The following is a 21017-nucleotide window of genomic DNA, read 5'->3' as shown; positions in this document are numbered from 1 at the left end:
GCCTGAAGGAGAGCACCCACTCCCCCCGGCTATTTATTTTCACACTCAGGTGTTCACGATCAAGGATGTTAATCTAGCACTAGACTGTATAACCAGGGGCCGCGCTCCCGGGATGGATGGGATACCCGCGGATGTATTTTTAACTGATAGATCATCCTGGTGTCAGTACTTTCAATGGCTAGCAAATTCTATAGCTATGGGTGCACCCGTTCCTCCCTCATGGAAAGGGGCTGAAATAATCCCAGTTTTTAAAAAAGGGGACAAATCACTACCCAGCAACTATAGACCCATCAGTCTTATTGATTCTGCCCAGAAACTGATAGGTCGATTAGTACAAAACAAATTACAAACCTGGATTGAAGAAAACAATATCTTGTCCCCATTCCAGGCTGGGTTTAGACCATGTACTAGTTCGGTTGACCAGGTATTTTATTTTTTAGCACTTTATTGGAGGAATGTGAAGCTAACTAATGGGACCCTTTATGCGGTTTTCATAGACTTAAAATCTGCATTTGATTTAGTGCCCCGCACCAAACTTTGGAGGGTTCTCGACGAAGCAGGGATAGCACCGGAACTACTAACGTTACTTGTCCGCTTGCATGAGAACAATTATGCACGAATTAGGTGGGGAACTCAGGGGGAGGTGACCGACACATTCCCTGTAGAGCGTGGTGTTCGGCAGGGATGTGTCTTGGCACCCACGTTGTTCTCCCTGTTTATAAACGGCATTGTAGAATATCTGAGCCGTTCACCCACAGACGCTCCTGTATTGGCTGGGTCTCGTGTGCCTGTTCTCATGTTCGCGGACGACACGCTGATAGTTTCACGGACACCTAGTGGCCTGCAGAAGGCGCTAAATGCATTTGGTGACTTTTGTCGAGAACGTGGACTTGAAATAAATACCTCTAAAACTAAGTTCATGTGTTTAAATCAGCGGCAAAACTTTAGAGGTGTTATTAAATTCAACGGCACCCCGCTGGAGCAAGTGGAGGCATTTACATATCTAGGGATTTCCCTCCAGAACAATATGAAATGGACAAACCATATTGATATGGCCGTCCTAAAATTTCATCAGTTAGCGGGAGCAATTGTTTCCAAATATAAATGATCCTTGACTAAACCCATTACTCCAGCCTTGGAAATTTATAACATGAAAGTTATTAGTGCTGTATTATATGGATCGGAATTATGGGGCTTTGGCAACCTGAATCAACTAAGATTAGCTGAAAACAAGTTTTTACGTTGTCTAACAGGAGTTCCCCGAAGTACCCCAATGATTCCATTAGCATATGATCTTGGCAGGAAAAGAGTTGAGGATCTGGCACGATTGCGCCCACTCCTTTATTGGCGACGGATCATGGTCACACCGGAACTTGCGCATTATGCCACCGCCCTAAAAGATATCATTAGGGCTGATCATTTCCACTCTATTACATGGCTCAAAGAAATCAGAGATTTGTTAATAAAGTTAGACATGGGGCATCTATGGAATGATCTAAATGGTTTAAATTTTCCATCTAAGTCTGCATTTAAAAAAATGTACTGGGACATGACTTTAGCATCTGCTTTTAGCTCTGGCCAGAATTCCAATCTAACAGGTCGTTATTTTGACATTAAATGTATTCCATCTTGTGAGGCATTTTGGGATCTCATAGAGAGGCCCATTGATAGAAAACTGTATTTCCAGTTTAGAATTGGGTCTCTCCCTGTAAAAGCATTCACCCACAAATGGTCACCTAATCAGGACAATAAATGTCCTCACTGTCGAGATTTGATTGAGGACGCTGGCCATCTATTGTTTGTCTGTCCATTGTATGTCATTCCACGTCATAGGTGGATAAAACCAGTATGTTTAAATTTGGGAACACGCAGATATAAGGAGGCCCTAAGGATACTTGAATCTGACTGTACCCCTTGCTTGGTTATTGCTGTAGCAAAATTTTTGGGGTGGGCATGGATAATACGTCTTCGTACCCTTAAAATGTTAGAAGCTGGACAATGAGTATCTGACACTAAGGTTATTGATCTATTTTTAAAATGAAGGTTTTATTTTTTTTAATAGATAAATTGATGTTATCAAATTCATCGGAACTATTCGCCAGCATTACGGTTTAATGTAATTTTAAAAATTTGCACATTGTATTTTAAAAATAGTATTTATATTGTTAGGATGTTAAAATGCTTTTATGACATGCTGTCGAATAAAGCTTTGAAATTTGTAACATAACACACCATACATAACATAACACAACATACATAACGTAACACAACATACATAACGTAACACAACATACATAACGTAACATAACATCTATGTTAGTTAAAATGGCACGAGGCCTAGTTAATTGTAAGTCTTAAAACACATTACAACACATCTTAATGATTTCATTCGAATGGCAATAGCCCCATGCCAGTATGCCCATGTGGGTTCAGGTGCAGTTTCTTTGTTCTGCACACTATTGTTAATGCTATCAATGCACATTTCGAGTTTAAAGCACAAAAGCTTCCTCACAAGTCACGCTGCCATATTCTGAACCCCTTGAAGCTTGTATGTGTCTGACGAAGGAAGGCCAGCGTAGCAAGCATCGGCATGGGTCGTGGAGGCCTGGTGAGGCAGGAGCCAGGGTGGGGCAGTGGATATGCCATCCTTGTAATCTTGGCTTTAGGACAGCCACAGGGACAGTCTCAGTGCCTGGACCAGGCCTTAAACTCATCCAGCTGGCATCCAGCAACTGGTGCTCTTCAAGATGGTGAGACATATGGTGAGTCGGACCTTCTCACCAACTGTAGTGACTGTTGCAAGAGAAAGATGAGCCTGTAGTTGCCCTGCCCCGTGGTCCAAGGTGGACGTCTTCAAAAGGGCTTTGGCGGCCCCATCCTTCCGTCTGCCAGCGACAGCGCCAGATGAAAACCGAGGCTAAAGAGGAAGGTAAAAGCAGAAGTAACAAGGACAGATGAAAGATTGAGAGCACTGACTGCACATACATTATCTGGCCTCTTAGAGGTGATGAAGTTACAATGGGTAGTTTGGTGACCCTAAATTGAGACTTTTCTTTTGTAAGCCGTGCTCCTGAATGGATTTCAAGATAGAAGCCCAAAGATGGATATGGAGACTAAAGTCATGTTTCCCAGTTTTTCATCTTTTACACCAGTCCCCATACTTTTTGTCAAGAAACCGCTGTTCTAGAAGAGATGATGTGGCCTTGAGGTGCCTCTGGCTGAGAGGGAAGGGCCGGGGTCCCCTATGCCTGAGGGAGAGGCAGACAGCAGCAGACAGAAGCCTCCTCAGCGGGGTGTCTGCTCCCTGAAAGATATCTATGTCTCTGAAATTGGCTAATCAACAGAAAGGCTGCTTGAGGGTCAATGTCTTATTTTTGAGAGGGCTTGTAAAGGTCTTGTAAGCCGAGCTGTGGAGGGACTCCTGAAAAGAGATGTCAACAAGGTGCAATCTGACTACGTAATACTGAAAAATACATCTAGAGAGACACAACGCAGACAACGTAGACAACATTCGAGCAAGTACTGAACAAAGACGTGTTTTCGTTGAGTTATGCTTTTGAGTTGGTAAACTAATACACAATATTAGAAACATAGGGGCATATCAGCAAAAATCGGCGATAATTATCGCTAAGCGCACTTAGCGCTAGGATAATTATCGCCAGCGTGGATTTTTATTGCTGAGATAGCGGGCTATTTTCAACGCTTATCTCAATAGTGATAAAAATCCTAGCGCTAACTGCCTAACGTGAGATTATCGCTGGAAACCCAGCGATAATCTCACGTAGTGTGGCATTAGCTTGCTGATAGGGCCCCACAAACTTAGCCATGGTATCCACCTTCCATAGGATATCATGGCTAAGTCAGTCCTGAAGCAGGCGTAAGGAAAGTAGCGATAACAGGGGTTATCGCTACTTTTCCTGCCGCTATGCTTCATAGCGTGGGGCTTGATGATAGGAGAAATGTCGCTTAGCGACATTTCTCCTTTCATGTTTGGTCAGGAACGCCCGCAAAGCTGGGCGTTAAGATTTTGTGCGCTCATGCAAGGTTTCACGCATTAGTGTGACCTTGCTAATTAGGCGATAAAATAATCGCCGCTTTTTGGCCGAAGACGGCCGCAAAAGCGGCGATAATTTTCTATCGCTGCCTTGCTGATATGCCCCATAATGCTTTAGTTTGACAGCAACATACTCTTTTAAAACAGAACTTCACAAACTTTTTGAAACCACGACCCAATGTTTAGAAACACAAACTTCTGTCACCCACCAAGTATTAAAGGAGATGAGCTGGGTGATTTTCATTATGTGCATTGAGTGTTTGCGCACTGTCATATACAGACAACACATTTTCCAGCAAAATTGGCTCTAAATTTGCACAGAAATACAGTTTATTCATAAAACTGTAATGCACACGAATAATAAAAAGGGGAAATCGGCTTTCAGTGAATATTTATTTGTGCAACACCAAGTAAAAAAAGTGTCTAGATTTGTTTTGACCCAATTATAATCTTCGTTTCCATCACAGACCAGAATTACAACAAAAAATGCTTCTTTTTTGCTTTCCCAGCTGCTGAATGTGTACAGTTCATTTATTGGTATTTACATTTTGTTGTGTTACAAAAACAATGACATTCTACAGTCTTTCCTTCCTCACCCCCTGTACTCCAGCAAACGTGTCACATAATTCACTTTACTTTTCTTTCTCTGACTGCAAACTGAGAGGAGTTTGTAAACACCAATCCCCATGTTAAAAACATAAGCAGCAATAGCCTGACAGTTGACCTCTGTCTTTGAAGTGTAGTGAATGTGACAAGACAAATACAGGGTTTAAAGACATCTTTTTTATTGCTTGGACTTTTGCTCCTGACACAACAATTTGGAAAATACAGTTTTAGAAACCTTTTTCTGCCAACTACAAGCACTTGAAGGCGCAGGATACAGCGATGCAATGCATGGAAAGGGGGTACGGGTGCACTGCCTGGAAAGGGGGTGCGGGTGCCAGGGCCAGCTTTAGAGATTGTGGCGCCCTGTGCAACAATCTTTGTTGGCGCCCCCCCCCCCCCGCACCCCCCAGCAAAAAATGTTTGTGTTGAGTTGTATGGTTTCTCAACCGCATATTAAATATATACAGGATACATTTTAGAATATATAAAATGTATGCTCAAATGTCATGTAAATTAAATAGGGATTAGATGGGGAACAGATATTACGACACCATCAGTCAATTATAGCTTATTTTATGGCCCAAAACAATATACATCTTGTTGATGTAATTATTAACATTTTCTAACTGTTAATTTTGTAAAAACAATTTGCAAATTTCAAGAAAATTGAACTTTACTGGCTTTCATTTTTGCAAATGCCAATATTGATGTGGATAAGTCCAGTTGTTGTGCAATATCATTTTCAATGGATAGGATTGCCAAAGATGATAGCCTTTCATCTTTCATTGTGGATCTTAAATATGTTTTAATTAACTTTAACTTAGAAAAACTTCTCTCTCCACTAGCTACTACCTCGTATTCCCTCACTGCCACCCTCCAACAGTGCCCCTCATCTTTAAGTAGCCCCTCTCTCATATGCATTTCATTTGTTGTATAGCGCTACTCATATCAGTGTAGTGTGTGTCAGTACTTTACACCACACACACATTATACAGAGACAATGAATCATACAAGTATATAAATCAGTATACAGGGAATGCCACATAAGCAACTGAGGATTACAAGGTGTATGAATCACATTTCATCCATGCTGGTGGGCCGGATATTTTAAGAGGGTTTGGTCTGGGGAAACACAACCTTAGGATTTAAAGAGTATTCCATGGGGTCGGTTCAGCTTTACTGATAAAAATGTATATCTGCCCAAACATACTCATTTTAGCAAAATTAGAATAATGAAAGACTGGGGAAGTTCTAACTATGTCACAACAATAGAAAGCGAAGTTCTAACTATACCATTCATGTTTGTATGCAGCTCTTTGATGACAGTTCATTGGTCACTGTCCTATGTTTGGATTGTAACTTCTGAACTGCAAGTAACAAAAGGATCTCTGTGACAAAGGCAGTAACCCACTGAGCTTCCACATAAAATACAGTTCATCTGCATTTAAAAACTACTAACAGACAAATGATTGCTCTCCAGCAGGATCATTAATCACCAGCGTTATCTGGGCATCTTTTATTGTCTTATTGTTGTCCTGCATCACACACGAAGTATGTGCCCTGCTGGGCCTGCGCATATTTTAAAAAGAAAAACATATTAGTAACACATTCTCTTACCTACTCCCTTAGTCAAACTTTGTGTCACAGCCTGCTGTGATAAGCAGCTGCAGGAGTCAGGAAAGGTGAATATGAATAAACAAACTTATTTTCTCCTGCGCTGCATAGAAAAAGAAATATCCACGCAGCAGAACATTGTGGCCATTGCCGGGAATGTGGAGATGAAGGGGTGAAAAAATAAACAAAGCCTTGTTAACATGAAAATGGTCTTTTAAAGACCTGTGAAGTACTCGGGTGCGGCTGCGATAATCTCTAAAACGTTGTGTTTGTGCACGCCCGGGAAGCTGTCTCTGCCCGGGCTGACACACACGACGTGTTCTTTGCGCGCCTGCCTTCAAGCCCTCACTGCGAGGGCCAAGGCTCATGTTTGGGTCGCTAAAACCGGGCCTGAGAAGGAGGGGAGGTCACCACCCTATATTGTTTGTGCATAGTGCACATTTAAATTATTGATTGATTTGTAAAAAGTAGACCGTCACCTAACTCACTTTATGTTGCTGCAGAGAGGAGGCTCGGTCTCTGTGCCACTGCCAAAAATCCCGTGGACTGTCGGAGAGCGCGCGCAACCACCAGCAACATTAGTAGGTAACGGTTTCAGTTACAGGCCAATCAAACGTTCAACACTTAGTTAGAGGCAGTCAGGCAGAGCAACGCATGGGCGGGCAAAACAAAAGCGTGCCTCCTGATTTGGTAACACGGTTTTCCTCTCTTTCCATTTCTACGAAGATACATCGTAGAAAAGAAAGAGGGGACAACCGTTTAACAGTGCAGGCAGGCTCAGTGAGTGCTGTTTTAAGAGTAAGAGACGTAGGTGGCGGCCGGCGTCCCCCTGACCTTGGCACCCGGTGCGGTCGCACCACTCGCACCGCCCAAAAGCCGGCCCTGGCGGGTGCAGTGCCTGTTATTTTGGCACAGAAAAGGCCACCGAGTTCAGAGCGCCTCCTGTTCTTTGGTGCATCTTATCGTGAGTTTGCAATGTCCGAGGGTCACACATGGCGTCACATCAGGGGTGTCTGCGAAGATCACAGTATTCGATGGTCAGAAGCAATCATACATGAGTTGACACTAGAGGAATGGGTGAGCTGGAAGGGAACATGGTGTCGCTCGCGACACAAACATGTCGAGCCGGGGTTGTGCGGTGTGAGGGTCACGCAAGCATCAAACACTGGAGGTGGGGGTGAGCTGGAAGGGAGCACAGACATGTCGGGCCGGGGTTGTGCGGTGTGAGGGTCACGCAAGCATCAAACACTGAGGTGGGGGTGAGCTGAAAGGAAGCACAGACATGTGGGGCCTGGCTTGTGCAGTGTGAGGGTCACGCAAGCATCAGACACTGGAGGTGGGGGTGAGCTGGAAGGGAGCACTGACATGTCGGGCCGGGATTGTGCGGTGTGAGGGTCACGCAAGCATCAAACACTGGAGGTGGGGGTGAGCTGGAAGGGAGAACAAACATGTTGGGCCGGAGTTGTGCGGTGTGAGGGTCACGCAAGCATCAAACACTGAGGTGGGGGTGAGTTGGAAGGGAGCACAAACATGTGGGGCCGGGGTTGTGCGGTGTGAGGGTGACGCAAGCATCAAACACTGGAGGTGGGGGTGAGCTGGAAGGGAGCACAGACATGTGGGACCGGGGTTGTGTGGGTCACGCAATCATCAGACACTGGAGGTGGGGGTGAGCTGGATGGGAGCACAGACATGTCGGGCCGGGGTTGTGCGGTGTGAGGGTCATGCATCAAACACTGGAGATGGGGGTGAGCTGGAAGGGAGCACAGACATGTGGGGCCGGGGTTGTGCGGTGTGAGGGTCACGCAAGCATCAAACACTGGAGGTGGGGGTGAGCTGGGAGGGAGCACAGACATGTGGGGCTGGGGTTGTGCGGTGTGAGGGTCACGCATCAAACACTGGAGGTGGGGGTGAGCTGGAAGGGAGCACAGACATGTGGGGCCGGGGTTGTGCGGTGTGAGGGTCACGCAAGCATCAGACACTGGAGGTGGGGGTGAGCTGGAAGGGAGCACAGACATGTGGGACCGGGGTTGTGCGGGTCACGCAAGCATCAGACACTGGAGGTGGGGGTGAGCTGGATGGGAGCACAGACATGTCGGGCCGGGGTTGTGCGGTGTGAGGGTCATGCATCAAACACTGGAGGTGGGGGTGAGCTGGAAGGGAGCACAGACATGTGGGGCCGGGGTTGTGCAGTGTGAGGGTCACGCAAGCATCAAACACTGGAGGTGGGGGTGAGCTGGGAGGGAGCACAGACATGTGGGGCCGGGGTTGTGCGGTGTGAGGGTCAGGCATCAAACACTGGAGGTGGGGGTGAGCTGGAAGGGAGCACAGACATGTGGGGCCGGGGTTGTGCGGCTTGAGGGTCACGCAAGCATCAGACACTGGAGGTGGGGGTGAGCTGGAAGGGAGCACAGACATGTGGGGCCGGGGTTGTGCGGTGTGAGGGTCACGCAAGCATCAGACACTGGAGGTGGGGGTGAGCTGGAAGGGAGCACAGCCATGTCGGGCCGGGGTTGTGCGGTGTGAGGGTCACGCATCAAACACTGGAGGTGGGGGTGAGGTGGGAGGGAGCACAGACATGTGGGGCCGGGGTTGTGCGGTGTGAGGGTCACGCATCAAACACTGGAGGTGGGGGTGAGCTGGAAGGGAGCACAGACATGTGGGGCCGGGGTTGTGCGGTGTGAGGGTCACGCAAGCATCAGACACTGGAGGTGGGGGTGAGCTGGAAGGGAGCACAGACATGTGGGGCCGGGGTTGTGCGGTGTGAGGGTCACGCAAGCTTCAGACACTGGAGGTGGGGGTGAGCTGGAAGGGAGCACAGCCATGTCGGGCCGGGGTTGTGCGGTGTGAGGGTCACGCATCAAACACTGGAGGTGGGGGTGAGCTGGAAGGGAGCACACACATGTGGGGCCGGGGTTGTGCGGTTGAAGCATCATACAAGCTCTACCGACCTTCAATAGATGGAGTTTCAAAGGCGCTTCGTGGGGGGACATTGCATGGCTCCTCGCCTCGGATCACAAGCAAACACATCAAGGGATTTGGGTCCGTGACGTCAGATTCATAGTAAAGCTAAAAGGTGAGTTGTAAAGTGAGAGGCGCGAGGTATTTCACGAGGAGAGGACTTTTCACGGAACGCTGAGTGGGGAGACAGTCTGATGAATACAGACTGCAAGGGTGACCACTACAGCCGTGACCAGCTGGACATGAACATTAAAATATTACTTCTTGTAGCCACTCAGAGCACCCCAAAGGTTAGCAAGAGAGAGACGGAGAGACAGCGAGAGACGAAGAGGGAGGGAGAGCGCAAGAGAGAGAGATGGAGAGGGACAGAGAGAGAGGAAGAGAAAGAGAGACGGATGAAGAGAGTGGGAGAGAGAGAGGAAGAGAAAGAGAGAGAAGAGACAGAGACAGAGAGAGGTAAGAAGAGAGTTAGATGGACGAAGAGAGAGGGACAGATGAAGAGAAAGAGAGGAAAGAGAGGGGATGAAGTGAGAGAAAGAGATGAGAAACAGGGAAACAGACGAAGAGAGGGTGCAAGGGTCTGTGCGGGGGTGGGTATGGCACAAGTAGGCAGCTTGTTTGTACTTCTGTGTTTGTGAGTGACATTGATTTGGTGTATGTGAGAAATCAGTGATTATTTGTGTGTTTGGATGTGTGCTTTCGTGTATGTTTGAGATAAATGTTTCAGTGTGTGTGTTTTGTTGTATGCTGTGAGAGTTGTGAATTCTGTACACACATATATATGTGGGTATATATTGCTTTATGATGTGTTTTCTGTGTCTGAACGCATGTGTGTGTATGTGATGGTGTTTTGGTGTTTGTGGTGTGTTTTCTATGTCTGTGTTCTGTGTTTGTGTTGGAGCACACGTGTGAAGGGGTAGTCGGTGTTTGGTGTTTATGGTGTGTTTTCTGTGTCTGTGTTCTGTGGTTCTATGTTTGTGTTTTGACGCACATGCAGAGGTACTGGTGTTTTGGTGTTTGTGGTGTGTTTTCTGTACCTGAGTTCTGTGTTTGTGTTTGGATGCAAGTGTGAAGGTATTGGTGTTTTGATGTTTATGGTGTGTTTTCTGGGTCTGTGTTTGGATACATGTGTGGAGGTGTTGGGGTTTGGTGTATTGGTGTTTATGGTGTGTTTTCTGTGTCTGTGGGTTCTGCGTTTGGACACATGTGTGGAGGTGTTGGTGTTTATGGTGTGTTTTCTGTGTCTGTGGGTTCTGCGTTTGGACACACATGTGTGGAGGTGTTGGTGTTTATGGTGTGTTTTCTGTGTCTGTGGGTTCTGCGTTTGGACACACATGTGTGGAGGTGTTGGTGTTTTGGTGTGTTTGCTGTGTTTGTGGTTCTGTGTTTGGACACGTGCGAAGGTGTTGGTGTTTTGGTGTTTGTGGTGTGTTTTCTGTGTCTGTGGTCTGTGTTTGGACACATGTGTGGAGGTGTTCGTGTCTTGGTGTTTATGGTGAGTTTTCTGTGTTTGTGGTTTTGTGTTGGGACACGTGTGGAGGTGTTCGTGTTTTGGTGTTTATGGTGTATTTTCTGTGTCTGTGTTTGGACAGGTGTTGAGGTGTTTTGGTGTTTATGGTGTGTTTTCTGTGTCTGTGGTCTGTGTTTGGACACATGTGTGGAGGTGTTGGTGTTTTGGCGTTTATGGTGTGTTTTCTGTGTCTGTGGGTTCTGCGTTTGGACACACATGTGTGGAGGTGTTGGTGTTTATGGTGTGTTTTCTGTGTCTGTGGGTTCTGCGTTTGGACACACATGTGTGGAGGTGTTGGTGTTCTGGTGTTTTGGTGTGTTTGCTGTGTTTGTGGTTCTGTGTTTGGACACGTGCAAAGGTGTTGGTGTTTTGGTGTTTGTGGTGTGTTTTCTGTGTCTGTGGTTCTGTGTTTGGACACGTGTGGAGGTGTTGGTGTTTTGGTGTTTATGGTGTATTTTCTGTGTCTGTGTTTGGACAGGTGTTGAGGTGTTTTGGTGTTTATGGTGTGTTTTCTGTGTCTGTGGTTCTGTGTTTGGACACATGTACAAATGTGTTGGTGTTTTGGTGTTTATTGTGTGTTTTCTGTGTCTGTGGTTCTGTGTTTGGACATATGTGTGGAAGTGAGGTGTTGGTGTTTATGGTGTTAGTGATGTATTTTCTGTGTTTGCGTGTGGCGATGTCGGTGTTATGGTGTTTGCAATGGGGACGTGGATTATGTGTGTCTGGGGCGTCTAATGTTTGAGTATTTGCGTGTTAGTTGATGCTTGGCTTGTGTACATGCGATGGCTGATAGAGATGTGTTTTTCTTATGTATCTCTGAATGTTCAAGTGTGTGTGTGTGTTTGTGGGGGGCCTGGCGCTATTGTGTCTTCCTTTCCGAGGTTCCAACAAAGAGTGTCTACGGCCGGGAGTGGCGAGGTTCTTCTCTTGTGAATACGATGGGGGCATTTAACCAGTGAGGGGTGATTACCACACTGACAGCGGAGTGGAGGGCAGCCCGGCCTCTGAGATACACCACCCAGCCCTTCTCTATTCATGAAATAACCCCAAAGAAGTTTAGTGCCAGTCAACGCGCAGACTCCATGGAGCAGGGCACGCGGCGGGTGCACTCCAGAGCCTGGCATTATCTTTACAAACAGCATGGCATGCCGCACACCTGGTGGCACCAACAACACCGGCAAACGTCTTAGTGTCGTGCCTTTAGTGGGGTCCGGATGTTTTTAACCTTTATATGACAGTTTCACATAGGCTTTACAGCGCCTCGTCAGGAGCAGGAAGCGCTACATAATTGCAATTACAAAGCAACACATAATATATTTGCATTTTGTGGGGCTAGCGGCTGAGATTACCGCGAGGCGCTGCCCTGAGAATACAGGAATATACAATGCACAAATTACCAGAGCAACTGCTTGTTTCTGAGAAGTGCCGGTACTCTCCAACGAAAAGTAGTGCATTCCTCTTTGGAAGTGCGGGTACTCTCCCTCTCAAAATTGAAAAGTGATGGTACTCCGTACCGGACAGTACCGGCCCATTTAAAGCATCATATACAAAAATGAACAATTTAGAGTTAATGCTGCCCGCCTGGTCTTTCCCCAAAGCCCCTGCTCTGGGGTTTGCATCCAGCATGGGTGCCCAAGATGTGGTTAGGATGTGGGTTCATGCGGACACCCCACTTTCACTCGCATTGTTCCTAAGCAAAGGGCTGGTCACATGAATGTGATGCCCCGGGGGCAATGGGAGTTTAACCGAGGATTTGCAGAACTGAAGTAGGCCGACGTCTCTCAAAGTTGTTGAACAATCACAAGCACTTTGGACACGTACAACTGCGCATCTCTCAGATAATGGCGTTTTCACGCGACGCCTCGGTGCTTCGAAGTGCACGGCAATCAGCAAGGCGCTACACAAAGCTAGATCACTGTTTCGTGGATCTGTGTTTCTTGGTGATGTCCCCTGATTGTAACTCTGTGCCTCTTCTCAGAGGTTGCTGGAGCCCCCAGAATGGTGGTACCCACATTTCGAGATAAGTGCCCGATGAGAGGGGGCGGGGCCCAGAAGGGCCCTGGGAACGGCGCTGTCGTGGCACGAGAATAAAGGAGGCCTGTCTCGTGTTTGCGGGTAATCCTCCGAGCTCATTTAAATATCCTGCCCTGAGTGCCAACAGGAGCTAATGCGAGATCAATGGGCAGAGGGGAAACACGCCCTCTCTGCCCAGGACCCCCGAGCCACCGGGCCCCCAGCCCTTCCCCTTCTCCCCTCAGAGTCAAGTTTACAGGGCGGGGGCGGGGCTGCTCTCTGGCAGCGGATCCCCTCCCTCAGCTCCACTTAATTAAAATAATAAATACACAGGGCCGGGGGGCATCCTGACATCTCACCGGCTATTGATCACTTGGAAAGTTTCCATTAGCAGCCCCCGGGGAGGGATTTACAGATATCGGTGCGCGGATTTACAGCCTGCGATCCGCAGTGTGGGATCTGATGAGCCCAAGGAAGGGGGGGGGGGGGGGGGGGGGGGAGGGCAGGCTGAGGCCACACAACTTCAGGGGACTTCTAGCCTAGCAGACCAGAAACACAAACAACCACCACAGACTGACACGGGCAAGAGACAAAACTAATCAGTACAACACCCCAACTAAACGTTAAGCCGAGCACACAACTGCACATGTGTGTCCACAGCAGCGTGATACAGGCCAGGCAGAGACCTCACAACTTCAGGAGACCCCAGTGCTATCTGACCAGACAAAGACTACCCTTACAGACAGACACAAGCAGGAGACAGGACTTATCAGAGCAACAACCAAACACAAGCCTACTTCACAACTGCAAATGTGTGTCCACAGCAGCGTGACACAGGCCAAGCAGAGACCTCACAACTTCAGGAGACCCCAGTACTATCTGACCAGACACAGACTACCCCCACAGACAGACACAAGCAGGAGACAGGACTAATCAGAGCAACAACCAAACACAAGCCTACTTCACAACTGCAAATGTGTGCCCACGGTTGTGTGAAGAAACTGTCCTATCAGAACAACAGACCTAAACTACCCCCACAGACTGACACAAGCAGGCGACAAGACACATCAATAAAGCACCCCAACCAAACGCAAGCCTACCTCACAACTGCAAATATGAGCCCACAGCAGCGTGACACAGGCCAGGCAGAGACCTCACAACTTCAGGAGACCCCAGTGCTATCTGACCAGACACAAACTACCCCCACAGACTGACACAAGCAGGCGACAAGACACATCAATAAAGCACCCCAACCAAACGCAAGCCTACCTCACAACTGCAAATATGAGCCCACAGCAGCGTGACACAGGCCAGGCAGAGAGCTCACAACTTCAGGAGACCCCAGTGCTATCTGACCAGACACAGACTACCCCCACAGACAGACACAAGCAGGAGACAGGACTAATCAGACCAACAACCAAACACAAGCCTACTTCACAACTGCAAATGTGTGCCCACGGTTGTGTGAAGAAACTGTCCTATCAGAACAACAGACATAAACTACCCCCACAGACTGACACAAGCAGGCGACAAGACAAATCAATAAAGCACCCCAACCAAACACAAGCCTACCTCACAACTGCAAATATGAGCCCACAGCAGCGTGACACAGGCCAGGCAGAGACCTCACAACTTCATGGGACTGCAGTCCTATGAGACCAGAGACACAAACTACCACCACCGACTGACACAAGCAGGCAACAAGACTCATCAATACAGCACCTCAACCAAACACAAGCCTACCTCACAACTGCAAATATGAGCCCACAGCAGCGTGACACAGGCCAGGCAGAGACCTCACAACTTCAGGAGACCCCAGTGCTATCTGACCAGACACAAACTACCCCCACAGACAGACACAAGCAGGAGACAGGACTAATCAGAGCAACAACCAAACACAAGCCTACTTCACAACTGCAAATATGAGCCCACAGCAGCGTGACACAGGCCAGGCAGAGACCTCACAACTTCAGGGCATTGCAGTCGTATGGAACCAGAGGCACAACCCACCACACAGCCTGACACAAGCAGGTGATAAGACTAATCAATACAGCACACCCAAGCCAAATACACAACGGCAAATAGAAGCACACAGCAGGGTGTGTGAGTCAACCAAAGACCACACAACTTCATGGGACTGCAGTCCTATGAGAGCGGAGACACAAACTACCACCACCGACTGACACAAGCAGGCAACAAGACTCATCAATACAGCACCTCAACCAAACACAAGCCTACTTCACAACTGCAAATATGAGTCCAAGGCAGCACAGCATGAGGCAAGGAGAATCCACACAACTCCAGAGGACTTCAGGGGACCAACAGTTCTATCAGACCCGAAACAAAAACTGCCACAAGCAGGAGAGAAGACTAAACAATGCTGCACATCAATCAAACAAAAGCCTAGTAAACAGCTCCAAATATGACCCCAGGGCAGCATGGCGAAGTCAAGCAGAGGCCACACAACTTCAGGGGTAACTAGAGGAACAAAGAGCTCTGCCCCACTAGAGAGCCCCACCCCCCACCACAGACTGAAACAATGAGCCAAGACTAAATAATAAAGTACAGCAACAAAACACAAGCCTCATACACAACTCCACATGCAACCCTGAGACATGCGCCTCCAAGCAAACTCCCACAAACTCACCCCGTTATACCTCAAACATGGATCCAAGACGCGACTCCCCAAGACGTGTCCTGCATTAGCCCAGTGCAAGGATCCCCACACTTCCGTCTCCTTACAGCACAATACATGCCTCAGACACGCGATATCCAACAGTTCAGCTGTGTAGCTTGACACATGGATTAGCATGTGATTGCCAACACGCAATTCCAGTCGACGACTGACAGTCACATCAGACATGGGCTTCCCAGAAAGCCTCCATGCAGCCTAAAACCTAGATCAGATGTGTTCACAATAATTCAACTCTTTCTAGCTGAAACTCGGATCATGCATTTCATTTCCAACATGCATTTGCTGTAGCCTGAAACATGGATCGCACACGTGAATCCCAACGTGAATTTCCATCCAAGCCGGACATGCATATCAGTCATGAGATTCCCCACAAAACTTCCCATAATTGCCCGAAACGTAGATCAGATATGTCTCAACAGTGGATTCCACCGCACCGTGACACATGGATTATAGACATGATAATAAACAGTTATCGCCTGTCGCATGTAGATAAAGCATGCAATTCTCACCAAATTCTCCCATTCTGATCAGACATGTTACAAACATTTTATCCTATCATAGCTGAACATACAAATGAGATACATGATTCAAAAAACCCTCCACCCGTGGCCCGGTACAAGGATCCTGCTTGATTCTGACCGATTCAACCAATCGTAGGCAGGTGAACCCCACACAACTGCTCTATGATACCTCAGAAGCGAGATCACGCATACCAAGTTAGACATACTACGGCATCATCGCCCGGCACAGGATGAGACATGTCATCTGAGCCCAAAAAAGAATGCTGCCACAGTCGCATACAAGGATGACGCGAGATCCCCGCAACTCGTGGCACTGAATCCAAAGACATGGATGAGACAAAGGAACCCGCTGTGGCCAGATGCAGGAAGAAGATGTGGTTGCCAACAAACTACCCCACAGTTGGCCAACACACAGATCACACAAGTGACTCTCAAAACATTGACAGATTGCAGTCTGACTCACTAATCTCACAGGCATCCCAAACAAATCATTGCTTTGTAGCCTGAAACAGACCAGAGATGGGATTTTCAAACACATGGATGAAATATTCAATTCCCACAAAATCATGGCATCGCTTTCTGACACAAGGACCATTCGTGTGACCCCCAACAAAGGATCCCATTGAAGGCTGACCTGCAGGTCTGCTTATCACTCCCGCCAGATCCTTACGAACATCACATTCTGCCATGGTCACATCCAAGTTCGAGACAATCGGTCCAAACAAGTCTTCCCACTGGTTCCATCGAAGTGCATCAGACAGATCTGATCAGATTCCCAACGAATCCTGCCTGTGAGCCTGACACACAGATCACAACTAGGAGTTCTAATATTTCACCATATTGTTGCCAAAATATGGATCACATACGAGATTAGCGCAAATAAATTCCACTGTAGTCTTACATGCAGATCATACATGTAATTCTCAACAATCATGCCACCGTAGCGTGGCACACAAACCTATAGCTCACTCCCAACAAGCTGTAACTTACTACACACATCAGTTGTGTGACGTCACAAACGTCTCCCATTGTGGGAGATCGCATGGCCCAGATACCACATTCCTACAAATTCTCTTCTCGCCGTAGTACAGTAAATGGATCAGACAAGTATTTCCCCACAAGTCATCCCATCACAGCCCAACACACAGCCCACAGAGGTGATTTTCAACATCACAGCCCAACACACAGACCACAGAGGTGATTTTCAACATCACAGCCCAACACACAGACCACAGAGGTGATTTTCAACATCACAGCCCAACACACAGACCACAGAGGTGATTTTCAACATCACAGCCCAACACACAGACCACAGAGGTGATTTTCAACATCACAGCCAACACACAGCCCACAGAGGTGATTTTCAACATCACAGCCCAACACACAGACCACAGAGGTGATTTTCAACATCACAGGCCAACACACAGCCCACAGAGGTGATTTTCAACATCACAACCCAACACACAGCCCACAGAGGTGATTTTCAACATCACAGCCCAACACACAGACCACAGAGGTGATTTTCAACATCACAGCCCAACACACAGACCACAGAGGTGATTTTCAACATCACAGCCCAACACACAGACCATAGAGGATATTGTCAAACATCACCGCTCAACATCACAGCTCAATACACAGACAAAAAAGGAGATTTTCAAACATCACAGTTCAAAACTCAAACCACAGAGCTGACTGTAAACTGGTGCTAACTGCCCAACTCAAAGACCACAGAGATGATTTTCAAAATCATAGATCACAGAGGTGATTTTCAACATTATAGACCAACACACAGACCAAAGGGGTGATTTTCAACTGGCGCTAACTGCCCAACTCACAGAGGTGATTTTCAACATCACAGAAGAACACACAGACCACCGAGGAGATTTTAAAACATCACAGCTCAACACAGAAGTAATTTTCTGCATCAGAGCCCAACACAGGGACCCCAAAGGTGATTTTCAACATCACAGCTCAACACACAGGCCACAGAGATGATTTATTAACATCACAGCCTAACACACAGACAACAGAGGGGATTTTCAAACACCACATCCCAACACACAGACTACAGAGATGATTTTCAAAGTTCACAGCCCAACACACAGACCACAGAGGTGATTTTCAAAGTTCACAGCCCAACACACAGATCACAGAGGTGATTTTCAAACATCACAACCCAACACACAGACCACAAAGATGATTTGCATACATCAAAGCCTAAATCACAGACCGCAGACGTGATTTTCATACACCACAGTCCAACTCAGACCACAAGACACAGACTACACTGGGGATTTTTATGTTTTCATATCATTGTAGCCAGATATTGATCATAAATATAAATCCCATGAATTAATCTAATTGACAAATGATTGAGAGGTTTCTTTCTCACCAGGACATCCCTCTCTTCCTGAGCCATGTGCGGAACATGTCACTCCAAGAAAGAGTTCAACTGGAGTCTGAAGTACGGATCACAACAAAATGCCCCATCATCTCCAGATGTATATGTGGACATGTGTGACTCCAACTGGTCATTTATGTGTAGTGCGATACAGAGATCAGACTGGTAAATCCCTTCTGAGATCAGATATGTGAATCGCTACAGAGATCAGGTATGTGAATCCATACAGAGATCAGACGTGAATCCCTACAGAGAGCAGAGAAGTGAAACTCTACAGAGATTAGACATGTGAATCGCTACAGAGATCAGGTATGTGAATCCATACAGAGATCAGACGTGAATCCCTACAGAGAGCAGAGAAGTGAAACTCCACAGAGATTAGACGTGAATTTCTACAGCTATCAGACATGTGAATCTCTAAAGAGATCAGACATGTGAATCCCTACAGTGATCAGACGTGAACCCTTACAGAGTTCAGACATGTGAATCCTTGCAGAGATCAGACATGTGAAGCCCTACTGAGATCAGACATGTGAAGCTCTACAGAGATTAGACATGTGATTCCCTATGGAGATCAGGGAAGTGAATCCCTACTTTTGAATCCCTACAGAGATCAGACATGTGAATCCCTATAGAGTTCAGATACGTGAATCCCTATAGAGATCAGATACGTGAATCCCTACAGAGATCAGACATGTGAATCACTACAGAGATCAGGGAAGTGAATCCCTACAGAAATCAGACATGTGAATCCCTAAAGAGATCAGACAACTGAATCCCAAAACATCTCAGCCACACTCCAGTCCTCCTGTCCACCTCAATAAAGAATGTCTACGCGCGTTGGTTAGCAGTTGGTTGGGCACAGCTCCTTAAAGCCACTTTCTTGGTATTTCAGCACTCTACAAACCTTCTTAGTCTAACAAATGCACAGAAAACGCACGTTTAGAGGTTCCTGTTCACAAATGGGCAAGGTTTTGCATGTTATGTGCGTGGCTAACTCTCTGGAAGAAAGACTTTTCTCAACAGATCGTAAGTCAGCCTCCGCAAAGTCCAGCCAGCCCCATTTACAATGAAAAGTCGCGAAAGATGAGCTCCCGACAGTCCCATCAGCAAAGAAGTGTCAGTGGAAGCCCCCGTGTCACGCGCAGTGGGGGTTGCCCCCCCCCCTTACCCGTCTCCCCGAGAGCGGGCTAACAGTTCATCACTACACACTGGTCTTACACGGGCTTCAGGCGCAGGGGTGCATGGCACTGGGACACATACGTAAGAGACGACTGTTACCCACAGACACACCATACTCTCCTAGGACCTCCGAGGAGCCTTGACTGAGCGCCTAAGAGAGGCGAGCGGGCTTCCAGGAGCTGCACGCACACACCTCATGTACTGACACTGAACTGCACACCTTAACTCAGACACTGCACTTACCTTTCCCAAAACAAGCTGCAAGCACCAGACCCACCGCTGCACAGAGGCGCAAACTCCAGGACTGGGGACCCCTCCGCGAATCCATAGTGGTCCCCCGGACGCAGGGGGCCCTTCCCACGTGCGGAGATGGTGCACCCATCTTCCTCATCAGCAGGGGGTCCACAGGACCCTTCCCCAGCTCAGGCTCCAAGGGGTCATGCTCTGCGTCAGTGAGAAGCTGCCCTCCAGCCCCACCAGCCCCGCAGCCAGCGGAGGACTTTCATGTCCAAGGCTGTGAGATGCCGGGGCTCTTCCATCCCTCCCGGAGCTGGGATGAAGTTTACAGCGCTGTGTCACGGGCTCCAGGGCATCAAGGCGCAGATTCTGCCTCTCCCAGCCACACTGTGCCGCCTAAGTTCATGCCTTTTAATTTAAAAACATGCGCCAAAGAGTTTGCAGCGCAGCAGCTGAGAAGTCTCTTCGTCTGCCTCCTCCTCCTCCTCCTGAGCCGGGATGTGTGAGTCTTCATCCATAGCAGCCCCTCACAGGCTTCTTTCTGCTGTCTCTTAAGCAGTCCTTCTGGGCCAGCGGACGGTTCAAGGCCCGTCTGCGCCATCTAGTGACTGCTTCGGGGATTGCGCGCTCAGAATGTGCACCAGGCTGGCAGCAGGCACAGGAGGCTGACACTGCTCCTGTTATGCTTCCCTCAGCTCGTCGGGTCACTGGCACCTTCAGATAGGCCCGGGCAGCCCTCTCCAGACAGGCACAGGCAAACCCTCCAGACAGGCCCTTGCAGCTGACTTTTGCCCTCTGTTAAAAGAATGGGCCTGCATAGAAGCCTCTCGTGTTTAGCCATTCCCAAGGGTTCCTATTATGGTGCCGCAGGTGCAATGCCAGCCGAGCCCAGGGGCAACGGGGGTCCCAGTACCAGCTGCCCTTGGGACTGAGCCCTTGATTCTGTGTGCTGTGTGTGTTCAGTGAGAGATGGGGTTCCCTTAGGTTGCGCCCTCTCCCCTGCGCCCCCGTGTCTGTAGACCTTTAGCCTGCAGGGCGTTCCTTTTTCTACGAGTCCAAGCCTCAGTCTTTAGCCCTTTAGACTGTAGGGTGTTCCATACTCTGGTAGTCAGAGTTGCTGTCTGCAGCCCTCTAGCCTGTTGCGTGTTTCATACTCTGGTATTCAGAGTTGCTGCCTGTAGCCCTTTAGCCTGTAGGATGTTCCATACTTTGGTAGTCAGAGC

General features: G+C 47.9%; 1 protein-coding gene across 1 annotated transcript in view; it reads right to left on the bottom strand.

The window, feature by feature from the left end:
* The window catches only part of LOC146783165 (transmembrane protein 132C-like), a 1355452-nt gene extending 1335360 nt beyond the window's left edge, over window positions 1-20092 (bottom strand). Inside the window, exon 1 of the mRNA XM_085636355.1 lies at window positions 19801-20092. Coding sequence (XP_085492481.1) covers window positions 19801-19948 — 148 coding nt within the window. The 5' untranslated portion in view covers window positions 19949-20092. The remainder of the gene's footprint in view (window positions 1-19800) is intronic.
* Between the last annotated feature and the right edge of the window lie 925 nt (window positions 20093-21017).

The sequence above is a fragment of the Triturus cristatus genome, chromosome 11 (genome assembly GCF_964204655.1).
Source record: "Triturus cristatus chromosome 11, aTriCri1.1, whole genome shotgun sequence".
Taxonomy (NCBI): domain Eukaryota; kingdom Metazoa; phylum Chordata; class Amphibia; order Caudata; family Salamandridae; genus Triturus; species Triturus cristatus.
The sequence above is the reverse complement of the archived record's forward strand: the minus strand, read 5'-3'. Positions and strand labels throughout refer to the sequence as shown.